Here is a 21756-nt window from a genome sequence, read left to right on the forward strand (position 1 = left end):
TTTTTATTTTTTTTTTTAATTTTAGTTGACTTGATCAATGCATCGCCTTACCCAGATATTATTTGATAGCACCTCCCTCTGTCACTTAAAAGTATTTATGTGCACATAGGTCTAATGATAAAATATAAAAGCGAAAGGGTCTAGCTCAGTGGTCAACAGGTGAGGCTTGTCTTGTTCCCTGTCCCGAGTTCGACTCTTTATGTGCACGTTTGTCACCCCCGCGGTGTCTTACCTGTCTACTTGGCTTGCAGGATGTTCAGTAGACCAGGAAAATAGTCGTGGTGCGCGCAAGCTGGCCCGGACACTCCGGGTTATCAAAAATATATATATATATATATAAAAACGAAAACCCCAATATAGTCATACTCTTAAATATATAGCATTGAAATCTTTTTAATTAAATTCAATTTAATAATTGTAATAAAGTTTCATATTTGAAACTCTTTAAAAATAATATAAAAATAAATTAGATATCAACTCATTCTCTTTAATTTGCTTTATCCTTAATTTTATGGTTTATATAGTATCTAGAATATATAAATGATGAGCATTTGAATTTGATTTTGTGTGTTATCTATAGTGATTGTACTGAAGGGGAATTAGAGGTAGAAAGCGAAGAAGGCATGGTGGTTGAAGGAGACGAGTTCTTCATTGTTTAAAAATATATTGAGAGATATTTAAAAAAAAAATAAGATAAAAGAGTCTAGAGTACTATATAAAACAAAATTAATCGAATTCTATTATAGAATATATATTATAAATATGTAAAAATTAATTTATCTATTAATTGAATTCAATTTAAACACTATAATTAAATTCATTTTTTTATTTTTTTTATAGTAAATTGGTTTCAAACATGCAATTAAATTTTATATTCATTTCAATTACTCTAATAATTTTAAATTTTATCAAGGTAAAATTACTCTGAAGTTCCTATGGTTTAGTTATTTTTCACTTTATCTCTATTCTTTCAAAAATTATTGTTTACATCTTGGGTTAATTTAATTTTTAATTTTGTATGAAAAGATTAAACTACCCTTATATATAATATCACCATCCAAATACATATTAATTCATTATTTTGCATTTGATTTTATTTTCTCCCTCTCCATGACTCTTTCTCCACTAACATATAATCAATATAAATCAAAACAAAATCTTCTTTTTTTATCGATTTGTTTTCTCTTCTCTTCGTAATCCACAACACCTTTTATGAGTTATAAATAAATTATTATTTTTTCAAAACTCTAAAAGAAAACTTAAATTGATTGTAAATAAAATCTTCTCTTTAAATTTGGGTCTCAGTTATAAGAAACTTTAAGAATAGATGTAAGACAGAAAGGTATCATGAAGCATACCAATTCAATGATGGAGAAATAGGGACAACGAGAGGATGATTAAAGAATACGGAGGTAGCAGGTACCATGTAATGAAATAAAATATGAAGGGAATTTTTTGCATAAACCAATTATGGTCAGCAACTCTATTTATATAAGATTTGTATAGATATACAAGGAAGTAAATAATTACAATGAATTACAAGAATGATCATTAGATAAAATTCAACAGTTCTAGTCAAGGAATCATTTTTCAATTGTCATATAATTATTTTTTTGTTGTTATGGGATCATGAAATTATCCTTTCCTTGCTTGATTATTTCCATTATTAGCACAATTTTCTTGATTTGATATGTGAAATTGTTAATTACTCACATTTTCTCAAACACAATAGGTAGGAAGACATGTGTTTGTTTCAAAACCATAAAAACTAAGATGAGGACAAGCCTTTAATGAATCCATCTATAATCTAATTATTAATCCATTGAATTGAACATGAAGAGCTTTTCATGTTGCATGTTCTAGCATAAAATGATAATCAACTTCTATATGTTTTTTGCTTGCATGCAATATTAGGTTAGACACAAGATGATAATCATAAAATAGGATAGGAGGATTAGCCAAGAACATACCTAGATCACAAAGTATGATGAGAATCATTAAACAACACCACAAGATCCATTATATGTGTTAATTGGGTCTATTACAAAGTCAATAACTAAGAAGATTAAATAGACATTCAATGGGATAACTCAATATATTTAGGCCTAATTTCATCCAATAACTATGGTTCTTTTATTCAGGTAATTATTAGGTCAGGTTCTTTTCTAACTTAATTTTAGCTTTCTTAGGTTGTATTTAATCTTGATTGTAGGTTTTAGGTTGCTTACCTTTTCGATTTGCATCAATTAGTATTAGAGATTGCCTCTAAAATCAGGTTTCATCTATCTATCTTTAAATTAAGTTTTTTGTTCATGTTTTGATTCTGTTTTGCATTGTTAGGTTCAGTCTTTCTCTTAAAATTATCGAACCCTAGTTTCTTGTGTCTTGAGTTTTGGTTTTTTCTCTAGTTTAGATTAGCGTTATGTTTTCTTTTAATTATATATGAAAAAGAAATGTTATCTTTCAATTTAGTATTTTATATATATAATCAAATCACAAAATCAGGTTGATTAAAATTGGTCTTGTTGAAATTAGTAGCCTTTGAAAAATTCCAATAGAAATCAGTTTTATTGAGTTATGTTATGTTGAATTTGAGTTTATTTCAGCATTGATTTTGGGTGTTGATGAGTTATTCTTGAATTTATTTTTAAAAAATTTATTGTCTTATCTTTTTGCATACATTGGATGAACTTTATAAGTTTAAAGTTTTAGATATATTTTTGTTTAGTTCAATAAAGAACTGAAAATGAAAATTAAGAGTGGTAAGAAGCAAAAAAGTGTCGTGATGTGCACGGTATCGAATGACGGACCTACCTCCTACAATTGAAAGGGTTTTGAGTTTAATCATAAAGTTATGATTATAAGGTTCAGGAGTCGTTACCTAGTATCATGGTCATTAGAAAACCTAATGGTCTACGAGAGTTTGAGTAAGGGGACTGATTGTGCAAGGAAAAGACGCATCACCCTTAATACACCCTACCTAAGGTAAGTTGCATTGATGATTGATTGTTTTTATAGATCATGTTTCTATCTGTTGGTCTCATCTACGCCCGACTCGGTTACGTCGGGTACATTTTCCCTAAATTTTAACCAAGAAACCTAATTTCAATTTTGAGAATTTTGATCAAGATTCATCTAAACCTTAATTGAAGTTGGATAAATGGATCTAGAACACTTTACTAGTTGATCTTGTATGTTTTGAATGTCTTCCTAGTGAATTTATACCATCCTTCTTTTTCTTCCTTCAACTTCCTTAGTTTCTCTCTCTAAACCCCACTTTTCTCACTTTTTCTCTCAAAACCTCTCATCCCAAGTAGATTTGGTGTGGCTTTTCCTAGTAAAAGTGTCTCTAAACACTTTCTAATCCCTAAATCTGAAAGAAAACATCAAGTTTTGCAAGAGAAAATGAAGAATCTATGCCCCTTTTTCTCTTTTAATGGTTGTTGTCATGAACAATGTCAAGGAGGAAAATTTTTTGTTAAAATTAGGACAATGTCATTAATGAGTCCATGTGTTATTTCCTATTTTTTTCGACTAACAACACTCTCTCAAGACCTTACCAAACTTTGATTGCCCTGAAATTTTAACCCCTAATGTAACAATATGTCAAGAGAATCCTTGTAAAATTTCAGCCAATAATGAGATTGAGAGTTAAGTCAAACCTAGATTGATATCATAAAACTATACAATATGTATTTTTTATGCTAAAATCTGAATTTTCTTATAAAGTTTTACATTAATTTATTTGGAATTTTCTTATGTTTTTTTTTTAAATGTTCTCACTTAAAATTTATAAAAATTATTCCTTTAAACTAATTATTTTACTCGATCTAGAAATTTATGCAATTTATCACTAGTGAACATTTAGCCTACCAATTTTAGTATTTTATCTTATCTGAAATTTAAATTAGTTTACTAGGGATGTTCAACCCAAATCATAATAATTTTTCTTCTAATTTATCATATTTTTTTTTCAGGGGCTTACAACTACAAATGGGTGTACGAAATTAAATGAAAGTTGATGGGTCTATTAAATGCTATAAAGCCTAGCTAGTAGCCTAGAGGTATTATCAACTTGTGGGTATAAGACCTCTAGTGTAATTGTTAAGCCAGCTACAATTCTGATAGTTTTGGTTATTGTTGTTTTTAAGGGTTGGTCTAGTCATTAATTAGATGTTCATAATGGTTTTCATAATATTAATGTTAAATACATCATCCTCTAAAAATTATTAATCTTTATCTTCTTTCTCATATATACAAACTTGAAAGGTCTTTATATAGAATTAAATAGGCATCAATTGCCTGGTTCAAGTAACTCCACTAATTATTGTTAGGTCTCGGCCTCTTGTGGGTATCAAATTGATAGTTCTCTTTTTATATACAGATCATTAACTATCTACATTTATATTATGATTTATGTTAATGATATTTTTATGACATCTAAAGAACTTTCTTCTGTGACTAAATTGATTGCTTGTCTTGGCACATGATTATTTATTCAAAACTTGGGTTATCTGAATTCCTTTTTTGGTATTGAGGTACAATATACTTCTCATGAGATATTTTTCTCCCAATCTCATTGTGTCTCTAATATTATGCATAAGGCTATCATATCTTAATATCGACCACTTTCAACATTGATAGTAATTGGTTCTCATCTTTTTATCACCTTTAATGATGGCTCAACATATACTAACCCTACTTTATATTGTAAGGTGATTAGAGCTCTTTAATATCTTACTTTTGCATGGCTAGATATTTTTTTTCTATTAATAAGGTATGTTAGTTCATCCATGCTCTTTCTAAAGACAATTGGCTTACGATTAAACATGTATTATGTTATGTTCATGATATATCTCACTTTGGCTTATCTCTTATTGCCTCTTATGATCTTCTATTATATGGTTTTAGTGATTCTAATTAGACTAGTAATGTCAATTATTGTAAGTCTAAAAGTGTCTATGCTATTTATCTTGGTCATAATCTTATCTCTTAGAAGCCTAGTAAGAAAAAAACAATTGTTAATCTTTTATAGAAACTGAATATAAGGTTATTGCTAATACTAATGTTGAGTTATAATGGCTCTCCTTTTTTTTTTTTATCTAAAATTAGTTATCCATCCTCTTATTTTCTCATCTTATGGTGTAATAATCTTAGAGTAACTTATCTCACGATTAATCTGGCTTTTCATGCATACATGAAACATGTTGAAATTGATTTTCATGTTGTTTATGATATGGTTGCGTAAAAAGAATTACAGGTTTAGTTTGTTGCCACTGATGATCAAATAGTGAACCATTGAGCTCTGCCTTTTTTTTTCCGATTCAAATTGGTTGTTATTGCTCACTTAACACACAAAGTTGTATTAGATCACAATGATGATAAGGAAACTCTAGAGATTTTCTAACAATAAAAGAAGATATATTTTTCTTGTTCTAAATTTGTCATGTTCTAGATGGAAACACCATTTTCATGTACTGTATTTTTTTTATTTGTAATAGGGTTAACAAATATGTTTGTGTGTGTGTGTGTGTGTGTGTGTTTTGCTTCAGCTTTAAAAGAATTTGTTGTCAAGGATCTTATTAACATGCTTTAATTCAACTAACTGTTTAGTTGGCTTATTTCATCGTGCTTCACACTGACAACCCTGGATACAAACTACGGTTGCTTGGTCAAAGAACTCATGACTCAAAGCAGTATAATGATCCATTATTGGATGATACTGGTGGCTTGATTGTTGGAGATATTGGTGATTATCGTTTAGAATGAGATATCATTATTGAAAGTTGGTCAGGGACTTTATAGAGAATCTCTAAATTGCATCCAAAATTTATGGCCTTGCAATATCCTTTTTTTTTTTTTTTCATTTGGTGAATATAGTTATTGGACTAACATCAATTTTGCCAACGATGATGATCAAATTTCTAGAAGGCATCAAAATGTGCCAATGAGAGTATTTTATGCTTATCTTATTTATGAAAGGGAATATGGTGAATACGCTATTACAAAAGATGATTGTCTTTACCAATAGTTTTTAGTTGACACATTTTCCAATGTTGAGAAAAACAGGCTTGATTACATTAGAATGAACCAAAATGATCTTCGAACTGAGCTGTATCAAGGCATTAATGAAATTGTTCTTAGAGGGGATGCTCAAGGGTCAATAACCAGAAAAATTATTCTCCATTTCTTCTTTAAATGGTAGCTCACGATACATGATAAGCAATTACTAAGATGAAATGGCCATTTGCAGGGCATAAGAAAATCTGGATCTTTTCATCACATTCACATGCAATACAAACTGGCCTAAAATCCAAAGAGAGTTTAAGAAAGGCAGAGTTTATAAACATGAAGACAAGCCTGATATAATTACATGAGTTTTTAGAGCAAAGGTTCTAGATATGTTGAAATTCATCAAATCTAATGTCCTTTTTGGGAAGACAATTGTTGTTAATAGGATCTTAACCATTTCTTTTTCTTTCTCATCATGCATTTTTTTATTCATTTTTATTTGGTTGTATTTTTCACCTCGATAGATGTATGCACAATTGAGTTTTTTTTAAAAAAAGATCTTCCACATACACATATTTTGGTTTGGCTTGTTTCTAAATTCAAATGTCGAATTGCCGATGATGTTGACTCGATTGTTTTAATTGAAATACCAGATATGAATATTGATCCTTTATGTCATGAAATTATCTCTAAGTTCATGATACAAGTTCCATGCGACGTTGTGAAGTCGAATGCACAATGCATGTTGGAGGGTAGATGTGCAAAGTCATTTCTAAAAAAATTCAAAGATTCAATTGTTTTTTGTAAGAATAGGTTTGTTTATTGCAAGCGACGTGAATGTCATGATAATTTTGTTCTCAATGATGGAATTATGTTTTGCAATGACTATATTGTTCTGTATAATAAAGAGCTTTTGATGCGGTACAATGCACATACATATATTGAGATATGCTGCCAATCAATTCTTATTAAATATTTGTTTAAATATGTCAACAAAAGACCTGATAGATGTTGTATGGTGCTCCAAAATGAATCGAATGGTGAAATACAAGCGTATCTTAATTGTTGTTTTATCTTCCTCTATGAAGCTTTTTGACGTCTTTTCAAATTTCTTATCCATTCAATAAACCCTCTAGTTGAAAGACTTCATGTTAATTTGCCTTTTCAACAAAATATTGTGTTCTCAAGTAGCGAGTCCCTTCATTATGTTTTTAGAAGGCCAAGTATTAACATAACAATGCTTACTGAATGGTTCGAGTGAAACAAAAAACATTTGATGCATAAGAACTTGGCTATTCAAAATTTCCAAGTAAGTATGTATGGGATGCAAGCCAAAAAGAATGGGTTATGAGATCAAGGGGGTTTAACCTTGGATGTATAACATATTTGCATCTTGCAGCTAGGGATCTTTATTTTTTAAGATTGCTTTTAAACCATATTAAAGGGTTAACATGGTTTGTTGATTTAAGAAAAGTTGACGAGATTGTTTATCCAACATTTCAGCTTGCTTGCAAAGCATATGGGCTTTTAGGCAACGATAAAGAATGGTCTAAGGCTTTTTGTGAAGTCATTGCAACAACGACATCTCCACAACTTAGACGACTTTTTGTTAGTGTTATTTTATTTTGTGAGGTTGTTGATCCTGTGGTTTTATTCAATTAGTTTTGGCATTCAATGCACGATGACATCCTTTATAGGTTGAGGACATCTTTTAAAATGCCAAATCTAATTTTATTTTATTATCAACTTAGAAAACTATGTGTTATATGAGCTTGAATAGATTTTCAACGCTGCTGCAATTATACTTTAAGATCATATATTGCCAATACCTATGACCAATTCTTAATTGAGATTAGGAACAAGCTTATAAAAGAAGAACTTAATTATGATCTATTTAACCTTAAGAGTCAACATTCATTGAATTTTCCCTTTCTCAATGATGGACAAAAAATAATATATGATTCAGTTGTTGCAGTCATCCTTCAAAAGAAACAGACTTTAATCTTTGACCATGGCATGAAGGAACCGGTAAAACTTTTCTATGGCATACACACATCATCAATTGCATCAGATTCGAGGGGTTAGTTGTCCTTGTTATGGCCTCATCTGGTATTACGTCTTCTTTTACTACAAGGTGGTCATACAATCCATTTAAGATTCAAAATCCCACTTACTATTGATGAATCATCAACATGTCTTATCAAGAAAAACACACATCTCTCTAGCCTCCTTCAAATAAATTATCTTATTGTCTAGGATGAAGCATTAATAAATAACAAATGTTGTTTTGAAGCTATTGACCATTCAATATGTGATGTTCTCTTAGGGTGTGACAATTGTTATGGAGGTCTTCCATTTGGTGGGAAAACAATTTTGTTTGGAGGTGATTTTCAAAAAAAATAAAATAATGGCTACGAGAAACCATTTTGTCATGCTTATGAGTTTCATGGATAGTTCATTCTATTCATGCCAATTAAATTATAAAAAATAACACAACTATTTAACATCTCTTCACAATGGATACTACACATAAGTTTAGTTATGAAAACCATATACCCTCAGTTTCTAGCTTTTTTTCACAGTCGTTTTTTATCAGTTTAAAATCACTTAGATGTACTTTTAAACTTTCTTTTTTGTTTTTCAACTTAGCAGCACATTATCTCCACCTTCCCTTCCTCTTTGCAACCTTTTTTCTTCTTTTTAATTTGACAACTAATACTGCTGGTTGCTTTTTCATTCGTAGAAGATCTCCATTAGTAGGATCACACAATCATTTTGTTTATGCAACGATTCCAAAGGTTGTTTTCCTATCAGTTTTGCATACCCCTATAGACTACTCCAATAACATTTAACTCTTTTACAGAACAATGTTACTCTCTAACATTACTGTGGCATTGTTTTGTTGATAATTAGTGAATTCATGGTCTTTTTAATGTTTTTTTGTTTTTGGATAGATATAACATATCATGTGTTTTTTAACTTTTAAAATATGATTGATGAAATCAATATCCTCCAATCATATAAGTTCTTACTTTTATAGTGTCTTTGCAATATCATTATTTTCACACAATTGATTTTGTTCGGTCTCTAATTTTTTATTCACTAGCAAAACTTTTTTTATCCTCATGCAATATTAACTTCATCACAAGTTTATATTACTTAATTAACGCTAATTTATAATTATAACATTATCAAACATATTTACTTCACAAGCTCGCGACAACGCATGAGCAAGACATATAATGTGTGTATATACATACATACATATAAAGATAACATAGTCATGGTTCAACAACAAATCTACTTTTCTCTCTTTTTTTTTTTAAAAAAAATCAAACATTTTTTTTATCAACCAAAATAGAATTTTCTCAATTCTATATATTAAACTTTTTAATTTTTTAAATGAAATAATATACTTACAAAGACTTTTTTTTTCTTGACTAAGAAAAATCAAAGAAAAATGAAATATTTATGAATTTTTTTATTTTAAATTAATATATGAAAAATAAAAAAACAACTTAAGGTTTTCTTAACTACGAAAAAAAAATATCTTTGATCATATTATTATTATTATTATTATTATTATAGGAGTTTAAAAATACTAGTAAGCTTGAACAATTTCCTACTCTTCGCATATTCTTTAGATCAAATTGAGTTTAAATTGATTATTTCATGCACGAGTTTGATTTAGGATCCTTTCAACCAATTACTTTAGTACTCCTAGAAGAAAAAAATAAATAAAAAATCCCAGTCAACCTTTAATTTAATTTACACCCATAATTAAAAACAAAATTCCAATTAGGAAGTCACTCACAGCTCCGTCTTCCTCCTTCCTCTTTAATTCGATTCCCTCAATCATGCCATCTCACACCTCATAAATCAATCAAAACCAAAAACCTCTCCTCTCCTCTCCCGACCCGACCCGACCCGACCCGATGGCTAGGCGCTCCATACCCGTCCTAAAACACCTGCTAACCTCCTCCTCCACCCCCACCCTCCGCCGATCCGTAACCTACATGCCACGCCCCGGCGACGGCGCACCGCGACCCGTAACCTTGATCCCCGGCGACGGAATCGGCCCTCTAGTGACCAACGCCGTCGAACAGGTCATGGAAGCAATGCACGCACCAGTGTATTTCGAGAAATACGACATCCATGGGGACATGATGAGAGTACCGTCAGAAGTGATAGAATCGATAAAGAAAAACAAAGTATGCTTGAAAGGAGGGTTGGCGACGCCTATGGGAGGAGGAGTTAGTTCATTGAATGTGCAATTGAGGAAGGAGTTGGATTTGTATGCGTCGCTTGTGAATTGTTTTAATCTGCAAGGATTGCCTACGCGACATGAGAATGTTGATATTGTTGTTATTAGGGAGAATACGGAGGGAGAGTATGCGGGTTTGGAGCATGAAGTGGTTCCTGGTGTTGTTGAGAGTCTTAAGGTATTTGTGATTATGGTTAAAACTTTAGAATTTTAGAGAGCTATTATGATTATTATTATTATTATTGATGTTGTTGTTTGATGTGAATTTGCTTGCACTTTAGTGTGTTTGCGGGGTCTCGCATAGAGTGTGAAATGACGGGGAAAATTTGGATGATTTTGTGTTGGTTATGATTAAGGTAATGATTGGGATTTTTTTTTTCTTGAAAATATTTTAAAATAATATATTTTTTTAATATTTTAAAATTTATTTTTGAGATTAATATATTAAAATGATTTAAAAATATAAAAAAAATTAATTAAAAAAAATTAAAAATTTTTAAAAGCACTTGAACTACGAAAATAAACACACTTTAAATATGTTGATGTTGTTCTTAATGTAACTGTGGTTAAACCTTAGTTCAGAAATATGGAATTATTATTGCTGTTTGGTATTGTTTTGATTGATTTTAGTATGTTTGTGGGTTCCACATAGCTTGTGATATGATGTGATTGTTGAAAATTGAAATCCTGATGAAACAGGTGTTAATTGTTATTGAATAAGTTGTTTGTTAACGAGATTATGGTTAAGTTTTGAGAATATGGAATTTGGGTGTGAGTTTTGAAAGATGAATAAATTGGATTAATTAATTATGATTGAATATGCGTTACTGTTAATGTGATTATTGATTATTATGATTGAAGCATGGAGAGTTTTTGGCTTAGATTTCAGCGTTTATGGGTTCCACAACTTGCAAATTGAAAATACGAGTGAAATTGGTGTTAATTAGGATTGGAATGTGATTGTTTAGGCGATTATCTTTAAAAACCTTGGAAGTCTCTGTTAGTTTTTTTTGCTCAGATTTCAGTCCTGAATTATTTTGTTTTGGAAATGAAATCGGTGATATTTTGTTTTAGTTTATCATAGTTAAGTGACCATGGTTAAATTCAGAAATATCTTTTGTATTAATGTTGAAATATGAATCCTAGATGCACAGTAAAGTGGGTGTAACGAAGAATTAGCTTTTAAGTCTTCATTAGTGAATATTCTAATTTTAATGTTGACTGAGTATAGGTAGAGGCTCTTTTGGTTTGTGTTTTTGAATTGGGAATTTGCTTTTGTAATATTTAAGACTTTCAAACTTGAAAATCGTATTTCTCTGCACTATGATTCACTGTGGAACTATTGATGCAGCTTGTGTAACGTTCTTTTTTCCACATTCATGAATGTGAAGGGAAGAACTATAAACAATCCCTCCTAATTATCATTGGATAAATTCATATATCTGTATGTTTTCTAGCGTTGTGATTGAAATAAATGAATGAAAAAGTATACTTTGTTATCCAATAATTTTCATCTTTGCTATGCTTTTTTTTTTAAAATGGACTGTGTGAGTACTGACGAACTAGTTTTTCCTTTACCTTGTCTGATTTTCTATTTTTGGGAATTATTTTTGTATCTCATACTTACTAATTTGATAGGTGATAACAAAGTTCTGTTCAGAACGCATTGCAAAATATGCTTTTGAGTATGCTTACCTGAATAACCGGAAGAAAGTGACTGCTGTGCACAAAGCAAACATTATGAAGCTTGCAGATGGTTTGTTCCTGGAATCTTGTAGGGAGGTTGCTACAAAATATCCTGGGATCAAATACAATGAAATTATTGTGGACAATTGCTGCATGCAACTTGTCTCAAAGCCTGAGCAATTTGATGTCATGGTACGGAATAAGCACCCAGAAAATTCTATAGTTTATACGCGACTTGTGTAGCTATTTCTGCAAAATTTAAGCAATTGCTGTTGATACTATTGCATTGACTGCATGGCCTCTGTTGACTTGTTATCTTAGATTTGGTTGACTCTGTTCTAATCTATCTTCATTTTCTTTTATTAAATCTTATAGTTAATAGTAAGCTGTTTTGTTTTGTTTTGAATTAATAATTTTCTCTTAGAAACTGTTCTTTGTTGACATAAGATTTTAAATTTAGACTATAATCAATAGTGGTTTGTGAAGCTCTGCTGGCTCTTCTTTCAAATCTCAATATTTTTCAGTTTTCCCTTTGCATTTCTTAATTAGTAATATGGAGATAGATAACGAAGTTACCTTTGTTGGCTGATATCACTGGTTTTATAATTTGCAGGTGACACCTAATCTTTATGGCAATCTCGTTGCAAATACCGCTGCAGGTATTGCTGGTGGCACTGGAGTCATGCCAGGAGGTAATCTATGGATATAGTTTGCTTCACAACTTCTTGGTTTATTGTATTCTTCTGTGCTGTTGGAATCCTAATGATAGAAAAAACACAAGAAGTAGGTAATCATGAAACAGTGGTTATCATAGTTTTTTCCTGGTCTAATGTCTACTTTATGGTAATGAGCTCATTCATATTGAATACGTTAAGCTACCTTAACATTGCATGCTTTGCAAAATTTGTTGATAGAGGAACTTAACTAGGACAACATATATGACAATCATGATTTTAGGTGCCCTTTGTTTTGTTAAGAGTTTCTTGTTGAAGTTTTAGTTGGTTTCTATATTTTTAAATCACTTAGGTGCTGTTTGAAGAATGGAATAAAGCGAATGGAAATGAAAGTTTTATTCCTACTTTGTAGGTGTTTGGTTGAAAGGAATGAGAATGAAGAGTGAGAGTGAAAATTAAACATAGTTGTAGTTTCATGGGGAAGTGGGAATAAAAACAAGGAATAAGAATGGGATTTTTTTATTTAAAAAATAATATATTATTTCAATTAATTCCACCACCACCACCACCACCACCACCACCACCACCACCATTGGTTTTGATGCTTAATTGTTTTTCAAATTATTATTATTATTCCACTTCTATTTAACAACTACCACCACCACTATTCTTTCAAACCGTCACCTCTTATTGTGGTGGTATTAATTTTTTCAAAATATGTTACTGTTATTACTATACCACCACCATCACAACCATCACCGACCACCCATTCATTGTCCTCTTCCTCCTTCTCCACCACCACTATCACTTGTATCATTTTTACTACCATTACCTTTGATGAAATTATTTATTTAACAATTATTCTCTTTCACTTAAAAACTAGACATTAAAAAATTTAAATTCCATTTTGATTCCTTATTAATATTCTAAACACAATATAGAAATTAAAATGCCATTCTGATTCCCTAATTTTCGTTCTGATTCCTACATTCCCATTGATTAAGTCTACATAATACTTCTATTCTTCTGAATATAAAATGAATGATTCATCTGGTGGCGCTGGCTCCTTTGAGAGCTCTATAGTGCTGGAGCATTTCACCAAGACATTTGAGGTCATGAATTGAGCTGTCAGTCTATTGGGAATTCAGGACTGCAATTAGTGGCCCATCTTGGAGATGGTTAATGCCAGAGAATGTTGAGCTCAAAATGAAATGTGTCTGATAATTGATGTTTCCAATGCTAAGATAATTAATTCCCTACCTGGTCTGTTAGAAAGATTTTGTTCCACTTGCCCAAAGTTGTTTTTTTTCCTTCAGAATCACGAAGAATGCTAACAAAGCAAATGTTTATTACAGGCAACGTCGGGGCTGATCATGCTATTTTTGAGCAAGGTGCTTCAGCAGGAAATGTAGGTAATGATAAACTATTGGAACAGAAGACAGCAAACCCAGTGGCACTGCTTCTCTCTTCTGCCATGATGCTAAGACATCTCCAGTTCCCTTCTTTCGCTGATCGATTAGAAACTGCAGTCAAACGGGTAATTTCAGAGAGTCATTACCGGACAAAAGATCTAGGCGGAACCAGCACTACTCAAGAGGTTGTTGATGCAGTCATAGGTGCTTTAGACTGACTGGTTAAATACTCATTTAGCTGCTGGTGTTAGTAAAACATTTTACGGTGATGCTTGGAAGTTTCACCTTGAAATATTGTTTGTCTCACACTTGTTCACAACTTTGTTCGATTTTCTGCCCACCACACTCTAGATTTTATCGTCATTTTTTTGCTGGTTGGGTTTAAATAATCTCAATCCCATATGATAAATGATGTTTCAATTTGAGTTACATACCTGTAAAAATGGTCAGATTCCCTGTTTGCTTCGACATGAAGCCTAATTTGTATTTGAATTTGGTGGAAGTTGTTGTTATTTATTTTTTACCCCACAAAAAAAAAAATTCCAAAAAATACAATAGAATGTTTTAAGTTGGTGGTGAAGGATCAAATCCACAAGTAAAAAATTAGAAGATCAAAATGTACAAGATTAGTAAAATTAACAACTTAATTTGATTGATAAAAGGCTTTATTAGTGAAAATATTTTTATTTAGGTGTTTAAGGACTCAATTGGAATTTGAAAAGGCTTAATTAATTTTATTTAGGACTTAATTGCAAGGAAAATTAGTTTTTGAAGTCAATTTGGATATTAATTGTAACAAATTGAAGTTTGGGGATTAAAATTGAATTTTGAAAAGTTTAATTGGTTAAATTAGAGGTTTAATTGGAAACTGAAATCGGTGAAATTAAAGGTCAAATCAAAGAAAATTAAAAGTTTGTCGATCAATTGAGGGTCCAATTAAACAAATAAAAAATCAAGAATCAAACTATAAAAGGCGCTCAAATCTGGGGCTGACAATTGAATTTGACAAGAGTGAAATTGCATGAAATTAAGAGCTCAAGAGGAAATTATGGGTAAAATTAAAAAAAACGGGAAGAGTAGGGATTCAATTGAAGTTTGTCAGAACCAAAATTAAAACCCTAATTTGTAGGGTTTAGCCAAAATGATGTCGTTCAGCTGTTGTGCACATTCTTCTTTGAAAGTTTTGGCTGATCAAGTAGGCACTTTCAGGTGAGTGAATGTGACATTTCTGATCATTTCTGAAGCTGCAACCACCACCATTCAACTGAGAAACACCCTTTCTACAACCCATTTGCCATGAAATCAAACGTTTACATTCCATTTTCTCCAATGATCTTAACAACATCTTGTCCCCGATTAGCTATCACTGCACTTTCAAATTCCATGCTGATTGAGTTGACACTTTCAAACGAATGAATGTGGAGTTACAGACCTTCAAATTAAACAAGAATGGATCCAATTGAAAGGTATGCACCCTTTCTACCATGATCAGGTGATCTCAGGCGATGTTAACATCAATGTTGCTTTTACAAAGTTACGAAAGTGGTCAACCCAGTCACTCTTAACTGAGACAATCATCTACATAAAACCATATAACTCTTTTGTGTGTTCACACTTAAAATCTCCAAGAAGGTTTTTATCAAGGGTTTAAAACCATTTTTTCAAGATTAAAAGATCAGAAACACTTCACCTTGATCTCCAAGTTTGTTACAAAACCACCCAAAGCTAAAACCATTGATCCAAGGGTGAAACCAATCTAATTTTGGTTTGTTATAACCTTAACAAACTTATCTAAAACCTCTGAATCCGCTTATAATAGGAGAGGTAATTAGGGAAGAAAAGAGGAAAAAAGGAGAGGAGGAGAAACTTTGATTAAGGTTTGAGAAATCCAATCCAGTTCAGGATTCTAGGGGTTCAGTTTGTTTTTGTTGGGTTTGAAGATAATAAGAAAAGGAAGGCAACATTAGAAATCCACTTTAATTTGAAGATTTCAAGGTTGGAAGGTATATACCTACAAACCTTGAAAGTGGAGTCAATTAGACTAGCTAGATTGATTTCTATTTTTAAATACAATGTTTTGAATGTGTTGATGTGTTAATGATTGCCTTAGTATGTTATGTTTACATGTTTGTTTGATTTGGAATATGCCAAATAAGGTAGTAAAGAGTTCATGTTTTCTGTTTAGTTAATGCATTCGTTTTTGGTTTTTGAGTTATGGTTTAATCTTTTGGAATGTTAAAATGTCAATTTTGAAGCTCACAGATTGGTTAAACGTGCCTTTTGTTATGAGTTGACAATTTTAGAAATGAAAATTAATGCATGTTTTTCTCGTTATTGTTAGTTTCTTTTCTTTTACTTATGTTTGTCATTGATAATGTGGTTTGTTAGAATACAGATAATATGTTTTGGAGGCCTAAAATGATCATTCTGGGGTTGAATAGTTGGCTAGGTTTTCCTGGGTTCATTTTCTAGGTTTTAAGCAGTGTTTTTCGTGTTCTTGAGAAGAACATTGTCTTAGTTCTATGATTCGAACCAGTTTTGGTCTAATTTTTTGCACGAAACCCTTCAAACAACTTGATTAAAAAAATAATCAAGATTAAAATGCATCAATAACATAAATTAATACAATTAGATTCTAGGTTTTTTTTACTACTTGAAATACATTATGATTAAACCATGACATTTGAGTGATAATGAATGGTTTTTTATGCTAGATTCTTGATCCATGCATGCTTGTGAATAAAACCATGCCCTTGCTTTTTTGAAATCTAGTTTATTTTAGGTTGCATGTTGTTGGGTTTACATTTGAATGTTCTTGGTGTTCTTCTTTCTTTCTATGTTTGATTTGTTTTTCTTGAGATTTTTTTTGAGTTTTTATGTTTTTCTTATGTTGGATCTGTTTTAGTCTTAGGTTTTTGTTTTGGTTTGTTTTCGAGTCAACCGAGTTGGTCAACCTAATCGGATCAAAACTGGGTCAGTCTTCAGGCCTTGTTTGGTTTGCTGTTATTTTTTTGATAAGGTTTGTTTGGTTTAAGGTTGTGTTTGTCAAATACCCTTTTGGCTTGTTTTGGGTAGTTTTCATTTGAAGAAAAAATGTTGTTTTGCCCAAATGTGATCTTATAAAAATACAAAAAAAATATATAATAAATAATAAAAAATATATATTTTTGCGTGTTACGTATGATCAAATTTCTCAAAAATACAAAAAAATCATTTTTTTAAAATATAGATATATATAAAAAAATACATGTGTTTTAGCTTTTTTACAAAATATATATTAACATGCATTTTAAATTTAATAACCATTGTATTGGATCCATAAGAACTTGATTAATATTTCAATAATCACTAAAATTTTAATTCATAAAAATTAATAATCAATATTATGGTATACATGTTGAACCTACAAGCAAGACTGATATTTAAATATCAGGAGTTAATTTATTATAGGCTTGTGTGTTCAAATAAATTATTATAAAAATAGTTTTGCATAATTTGTGTAACATCAAATTTATTAACACCAATAAATCTTCATCTTAAGCAATAAACAAACCATTGTTCGTATACCATTAAAATATTTAAATCATAATACAATCTACCTCACCTGTGTACTAAAAATGCAAATACTTTTTCCTAGCTACAATCATATAAAGTCAATTTATAGTCATTATTATTATTATTATTTAACTAAATTATGATAAAATAAATTATTATTTTGGTTCAAAGAAATACAATTTTTTTTTGACATAACTGAAAAAAAAAATCTCTCTTACACAGACTACTCATCTTCATTTTATATCTCCTAAACCGCCACTCCCGTAGAAAGAGAATACAATACTGAACACTCATCTTCCTCTCCCCAACACTCAACACTCAGCACACAAAAAGGGTCAGAATCCATCTCTCAATTTTGCCCGACAATCCATCTTCTTCAAGCCAACCCGCAACCAGCCAAATCCCCGACCGCCTCCAATAAAAGCCTTCACCATCCCTCATCACTGTGCACAGCCTCCCACGGCAACCACCTCTCTCTCGCAATGCCGACAGCAGCAATAGTAACAACGTCGTTCATTCTATTTCCTCCAGTCGACCAACAACTCTTCCTACTCCATCCCCAACGTCGGCAACATCTCCACCAGCCGAATAGATCAACCATGGAAACCTAATCCACGAACCACCAGTAGCTGCGGCTATCTCCTCTGAGCTGACCGACGGCCAAACGCGCCTTCTTCCTCCCACTTCAGCTCACGACCAACACCAGTCTCCACTAGCCACCAGTGATCGGGAGAGTTTATATTTTAAATAATGATAGGGAGAGTTTTTATTTTTTTATTGATTTATTACTATCTTTTTGCAGTACTGTGTTTGATAGTAAATTTATAGTGTCTTCGTTTAAGAGGCGCCTCATGAAAAGTATAAAATACATGCTTTGCGTGAGGTACACAGCAAACACATTTTTAGTACTTTTGCTCATGCGCAGGCGAATCTCATCTTTTGGCGCGCAACAAACACTCTTAAAACACAAGATTATGTGCCAAAAAGATTACTTTACCTTCCGAGTCGGCGAATCTCCTTCGCATATCAAGGATTAATATGGGCGTGGCCACCTCTTGCTGGGTCGTTTCTGGTTCATTTCAAAATTATTTCTATCTCATTGTGAGTTTATGTCTAAAATCATTCCATATACCTGATGTAGATCAATTTAAAAATCAGTTTGCTTACGAGTTTGGTTTAAAAACAATTTCTAGTTTGTTGCAATATCATTTCTATTCGATGTAGATCCATTTTCAAAATGCATTCATATTTGTTATGGATTAGTTTTCTCTCGTTGCGAGATTGTTTATTTATTATCAGATGTAGATTTGTTTTCAAAACCATTTTGGAATCAATCTTAACTCATTGCAAGTTTGGTTCTAAAATCATTTCTAACTCGTTACGAGTTCGTCTCGCATCCGTTCTGGGTTTGTTTTCAGAGCCAATTCTCATCATCTGCAAGTGTGCTTTTTCATCCTTCTCGCTGCGAGTTTCTTTTTTTTTGGATTTGTTGGTGAAACCAAATTTGTAAGATCTCTGTTTTTAAAATACTTTGGGTGGTATGCCTGATCATTCTTTTTCTACATAAGCTTCATTTTACATGTATTATCACATATTTTGTTTCAAGTATCTAAAGCAAATCTCAAAGTTTGCCGCCCCTTGAGTTTTATCTTTGTTTTAAATGCTGGGTGATCAGGCCTCCTTATTTCGTCAAGCACCATATGTTCTTCACATGATTCTTTTTTTTTTGTTTCGATTCTTTACCTCTATACATACAAGCCTTAATTTGTCCTTTTCATCTTTTCTTTACAAGTTCACTTTTTAGAGTGCAAAGAAAAGCATTTTTCAATGACTTTTCTTCGTAGTAATATTGTGAAGATGAGGCCATTATCGTAACTCCTCTAATTTTATAATTTTACCAAAAATAATAATTTATATACGATTTTTCTCATTTTTTCAGATTTTAACCATTTTTATGTGTTTTCATGAATTTCTTTTATGAGCCGAGTATATAAAAAATAAAGAGAAAATAAAAGTTATGTGAGTAGAGTGAAAAACCAAAGGAAAATGAGAGCAAAAAAAAAATCAAAGGAATTAAAAAGATTATGAATATATATATGTGAGTTGGATATCTTATTCCTATTACATATTTCCCTCTCCAATCTTTCTGAGAATAGCCTTATCCTTATCCTTACTCGAGAAAGAATCCAACCATTTAGCCAAACATTCTACGTGGAGAATAAACATGAACCTAGAAAAAACATTATACATTATATAAAAAAATTAAAACAGTTCAATGTTTATTGTTTAAGATTTTGTTCATCAATTAAGAGTATTCGCGTTGCTATTCACATAATTTTTTATAGACTTTTTAGACCTTTTGAAGTCTCTTAATTGTTTCGTCCACTACGCTTTGGTCTGTTTGCCTTGGTTTTTTTTTCCCTTAACAGTTATATTTTCAGTTTTATGTATCTGGGATGTGTTTCGCTCTCTGCAAGTTCTCTTATATATGCGTGGTGGCAGTGATTATTCTTACATTATGTTGAAGAAAAATTAAAAAAAACAAGGACCAACACTAATAATAATAATAATAAACAAAACCGATGTTTTTCATTTTCACTGTTGTTTCAGGCGTTCTGCTCGTTGGTGAAAAATACAAAGATTTTTTAGAAGAGATCTAATTGTTCCACGTGACCTACTCGTTGGTGAAAAATATGAAGATTTTTTAGAAGTGGTCTAATTATTCCAGACGACCTGCCCGTTAGTGAAAAATATCCAAAAAGTTTTTCAAAAGTGGTCTAATTGTTCCAAGCGATTTGTTTGTTGGTGAAAAATACGAAGATTTCTTGGAAGTGGTCTAATTCTCATGGGCGGCCTGCCCGTTGGTGAAAAATAAGAAGATTTTTCAGAAGTGGTCTAATTGTCTTAAGTGACCTGCCCATTGGTGAAAAATTCGATGATTTTTTGAAAGTGATGTAATTGTCTCAGGTGACCTGCCCGTTGGTGAAAAATACAAATTTTTTTCATTAGTGGTCTAATTATTCCAAGCGACCTGCCCGTTGGTGAAAAATTTGAAGATTTTTCGGAAATGATCTAATTGTTCCAGACGACCTGCCTGTTGTTGAAAAATACAAAGATTTTTCGGAAGTGATCTAATTCTCATAGATGGCCTGCCCGTTGGTGAAAAATACAAAGATTTGTTGGAAGTGGTCTAATTGTTCAAGGCAACCTGCCCGTTGGTGAAAAATATGAAGATTTTTCGGAAGTGGTCTAATTGTCCCAAGTGACCTGACCATTGGTGAAACATTCGAAGATTTTTCATAAGTGGTCTAATTGTTTCAGGCAATCTGCCAGTTGATAAAAAATACAAAGATTTTTTGAAAGTGGTCTAATTGTTCCGGGCGACCTACCCGTTGGTGAAAAATATGAAGATTTTTGAAAAGTGGTCTAATTGTTCCAAATGACCTGCTCGTTGGTGAAAAATACGTGATTTTTTACAGGTGGTCTAATTGTTTTTGGGTGACCTACCTGTTGGTGAAAATTATAAAGATTTTTTTGAAAGTGGTCTAATTATTCCAAGCGACCTACTCGTTGGTGAAAAATATGAGATTTTCTGAAAGTAGTCTAATTGTTCCAGTGACCTGCCTGTTGGTGAAAAATACAAAAAAATTTCGAAAGTGATCTAAAATTTCTCAAAAGTAAAAAATTTTCAAAAGCGTTTTCAATTCTTGGCCATTTCAAGGTGGCCTTCCTTTTAAGAATCTCATCAGAGATTTCTCTTGTGAAGATTTTCAAATCACATTGTTCAATATTTCAGAGTTAGATGATATGCATGCACATTTACCTGATTTGAAATATAGGCCCCAATTTCTTCTCAATCTTCTTTATTGCTTGATTGGTGAGGTCTTGCTATTTCTGATTTAAGCCCTCATGGTCGTTTGGTTTCTAGCCCACTCGAGATGGCCTATATAGGTCTTTTTTCAGAATCTTTGCAATTTTACCTAGCTTAGCCTTTATTGTGCCCATCGTGACCCATTTACTCGCTGAAAATTCTCTATTTTATTGATCAATTTGAGAAGATCATTCATTAATTCATTTTCTCACTACCAACAACATTCGGTGTCACTTGTTGAAAATACCAAGTTGCCTTTTGTAATCAAGAATGCCCTCTTAT

The 21756-nt window shown here is 31.6% G+C and overlaps 1 protein-coding gene across 2 annotated transcripts; it reads left to right on the forward strand.

Moving 5' to 3' along the window:
• Nucleotides 1-9785: 9785 nt before the first annotated feature.
• On the forward strand, nucleotides 9786-14550 carry LOC7483082 (isocitrate dehydrogenase [NAD] regulatory subunit 1, mitochondrial). 2 transcript variants are annotated; one of them, XM_024605931.2, is made up of 4 exons: nucleotides 9786-10454; nucleotides 11927-12154; nucleotides 12576-12654; nucleotides 13992-14550. In XM_024605931.2, exons 1-4 carry the CDS (start codon nucleotides 9948-9950, stop codon nucleotides 14264-14266), a joined length of 1089 nt encoding a protein of 362 aa, XP_024461699.1. In that variant the 5' UTR covers nucleotides 9786-9947; the 3' UTR covers nucleotides 14267-14550. The 2 variants fall into 2 exon arrangements, with proteins under 2 accessions (XP_024461699.1, XP_002310697.1); XM_002310661.4 differs by having other exon boundaries at nucleotides 9797-10454; nucleotides 11915-12154.
• The last annotated feature ends 7206 nt before the right edge of the window (nucleotides 14551-21756 follow it).

Source organism: Populus trichocarpa, chromosome 7 (assembly GCF_000002775.5).
Source record: "Populus trichocarpa isolate Nisqually-1 chromosome 7, P.trichocarpa_v4.1, whole genome shotgun sequence".
In the NCBI taxonomy this organism is placed as follows: Eukaryota; Viridiplantae; Streptophyta; class Magnoliopsida; order Malpighiales; family Salicaceae; genus Populus; species Populus trichocarpa.

Coding starts and splice junctions, on each gene's coding strand:
- LOC7483082 (XM_002310661.4), top strand. CDS start 9,948: ATGGCTAGGCGCTCCATACCCGTCCTAAAACACCTGCTAACCTCCTCC. Junction 12,155..12,575: donor CTGAGCAATTTGATGTCATG/GTACGGAATAAG, acceptor TATAATTTGCAG/GTGACACCTAATCTTTATGG. Junction 12,655..13,991: donor CACTGGAGTCATGCCAGGAG/GTAATCTATGGA, acceptor TGTTTATTACAG/GCAACGTCGGGGCTGATCAT.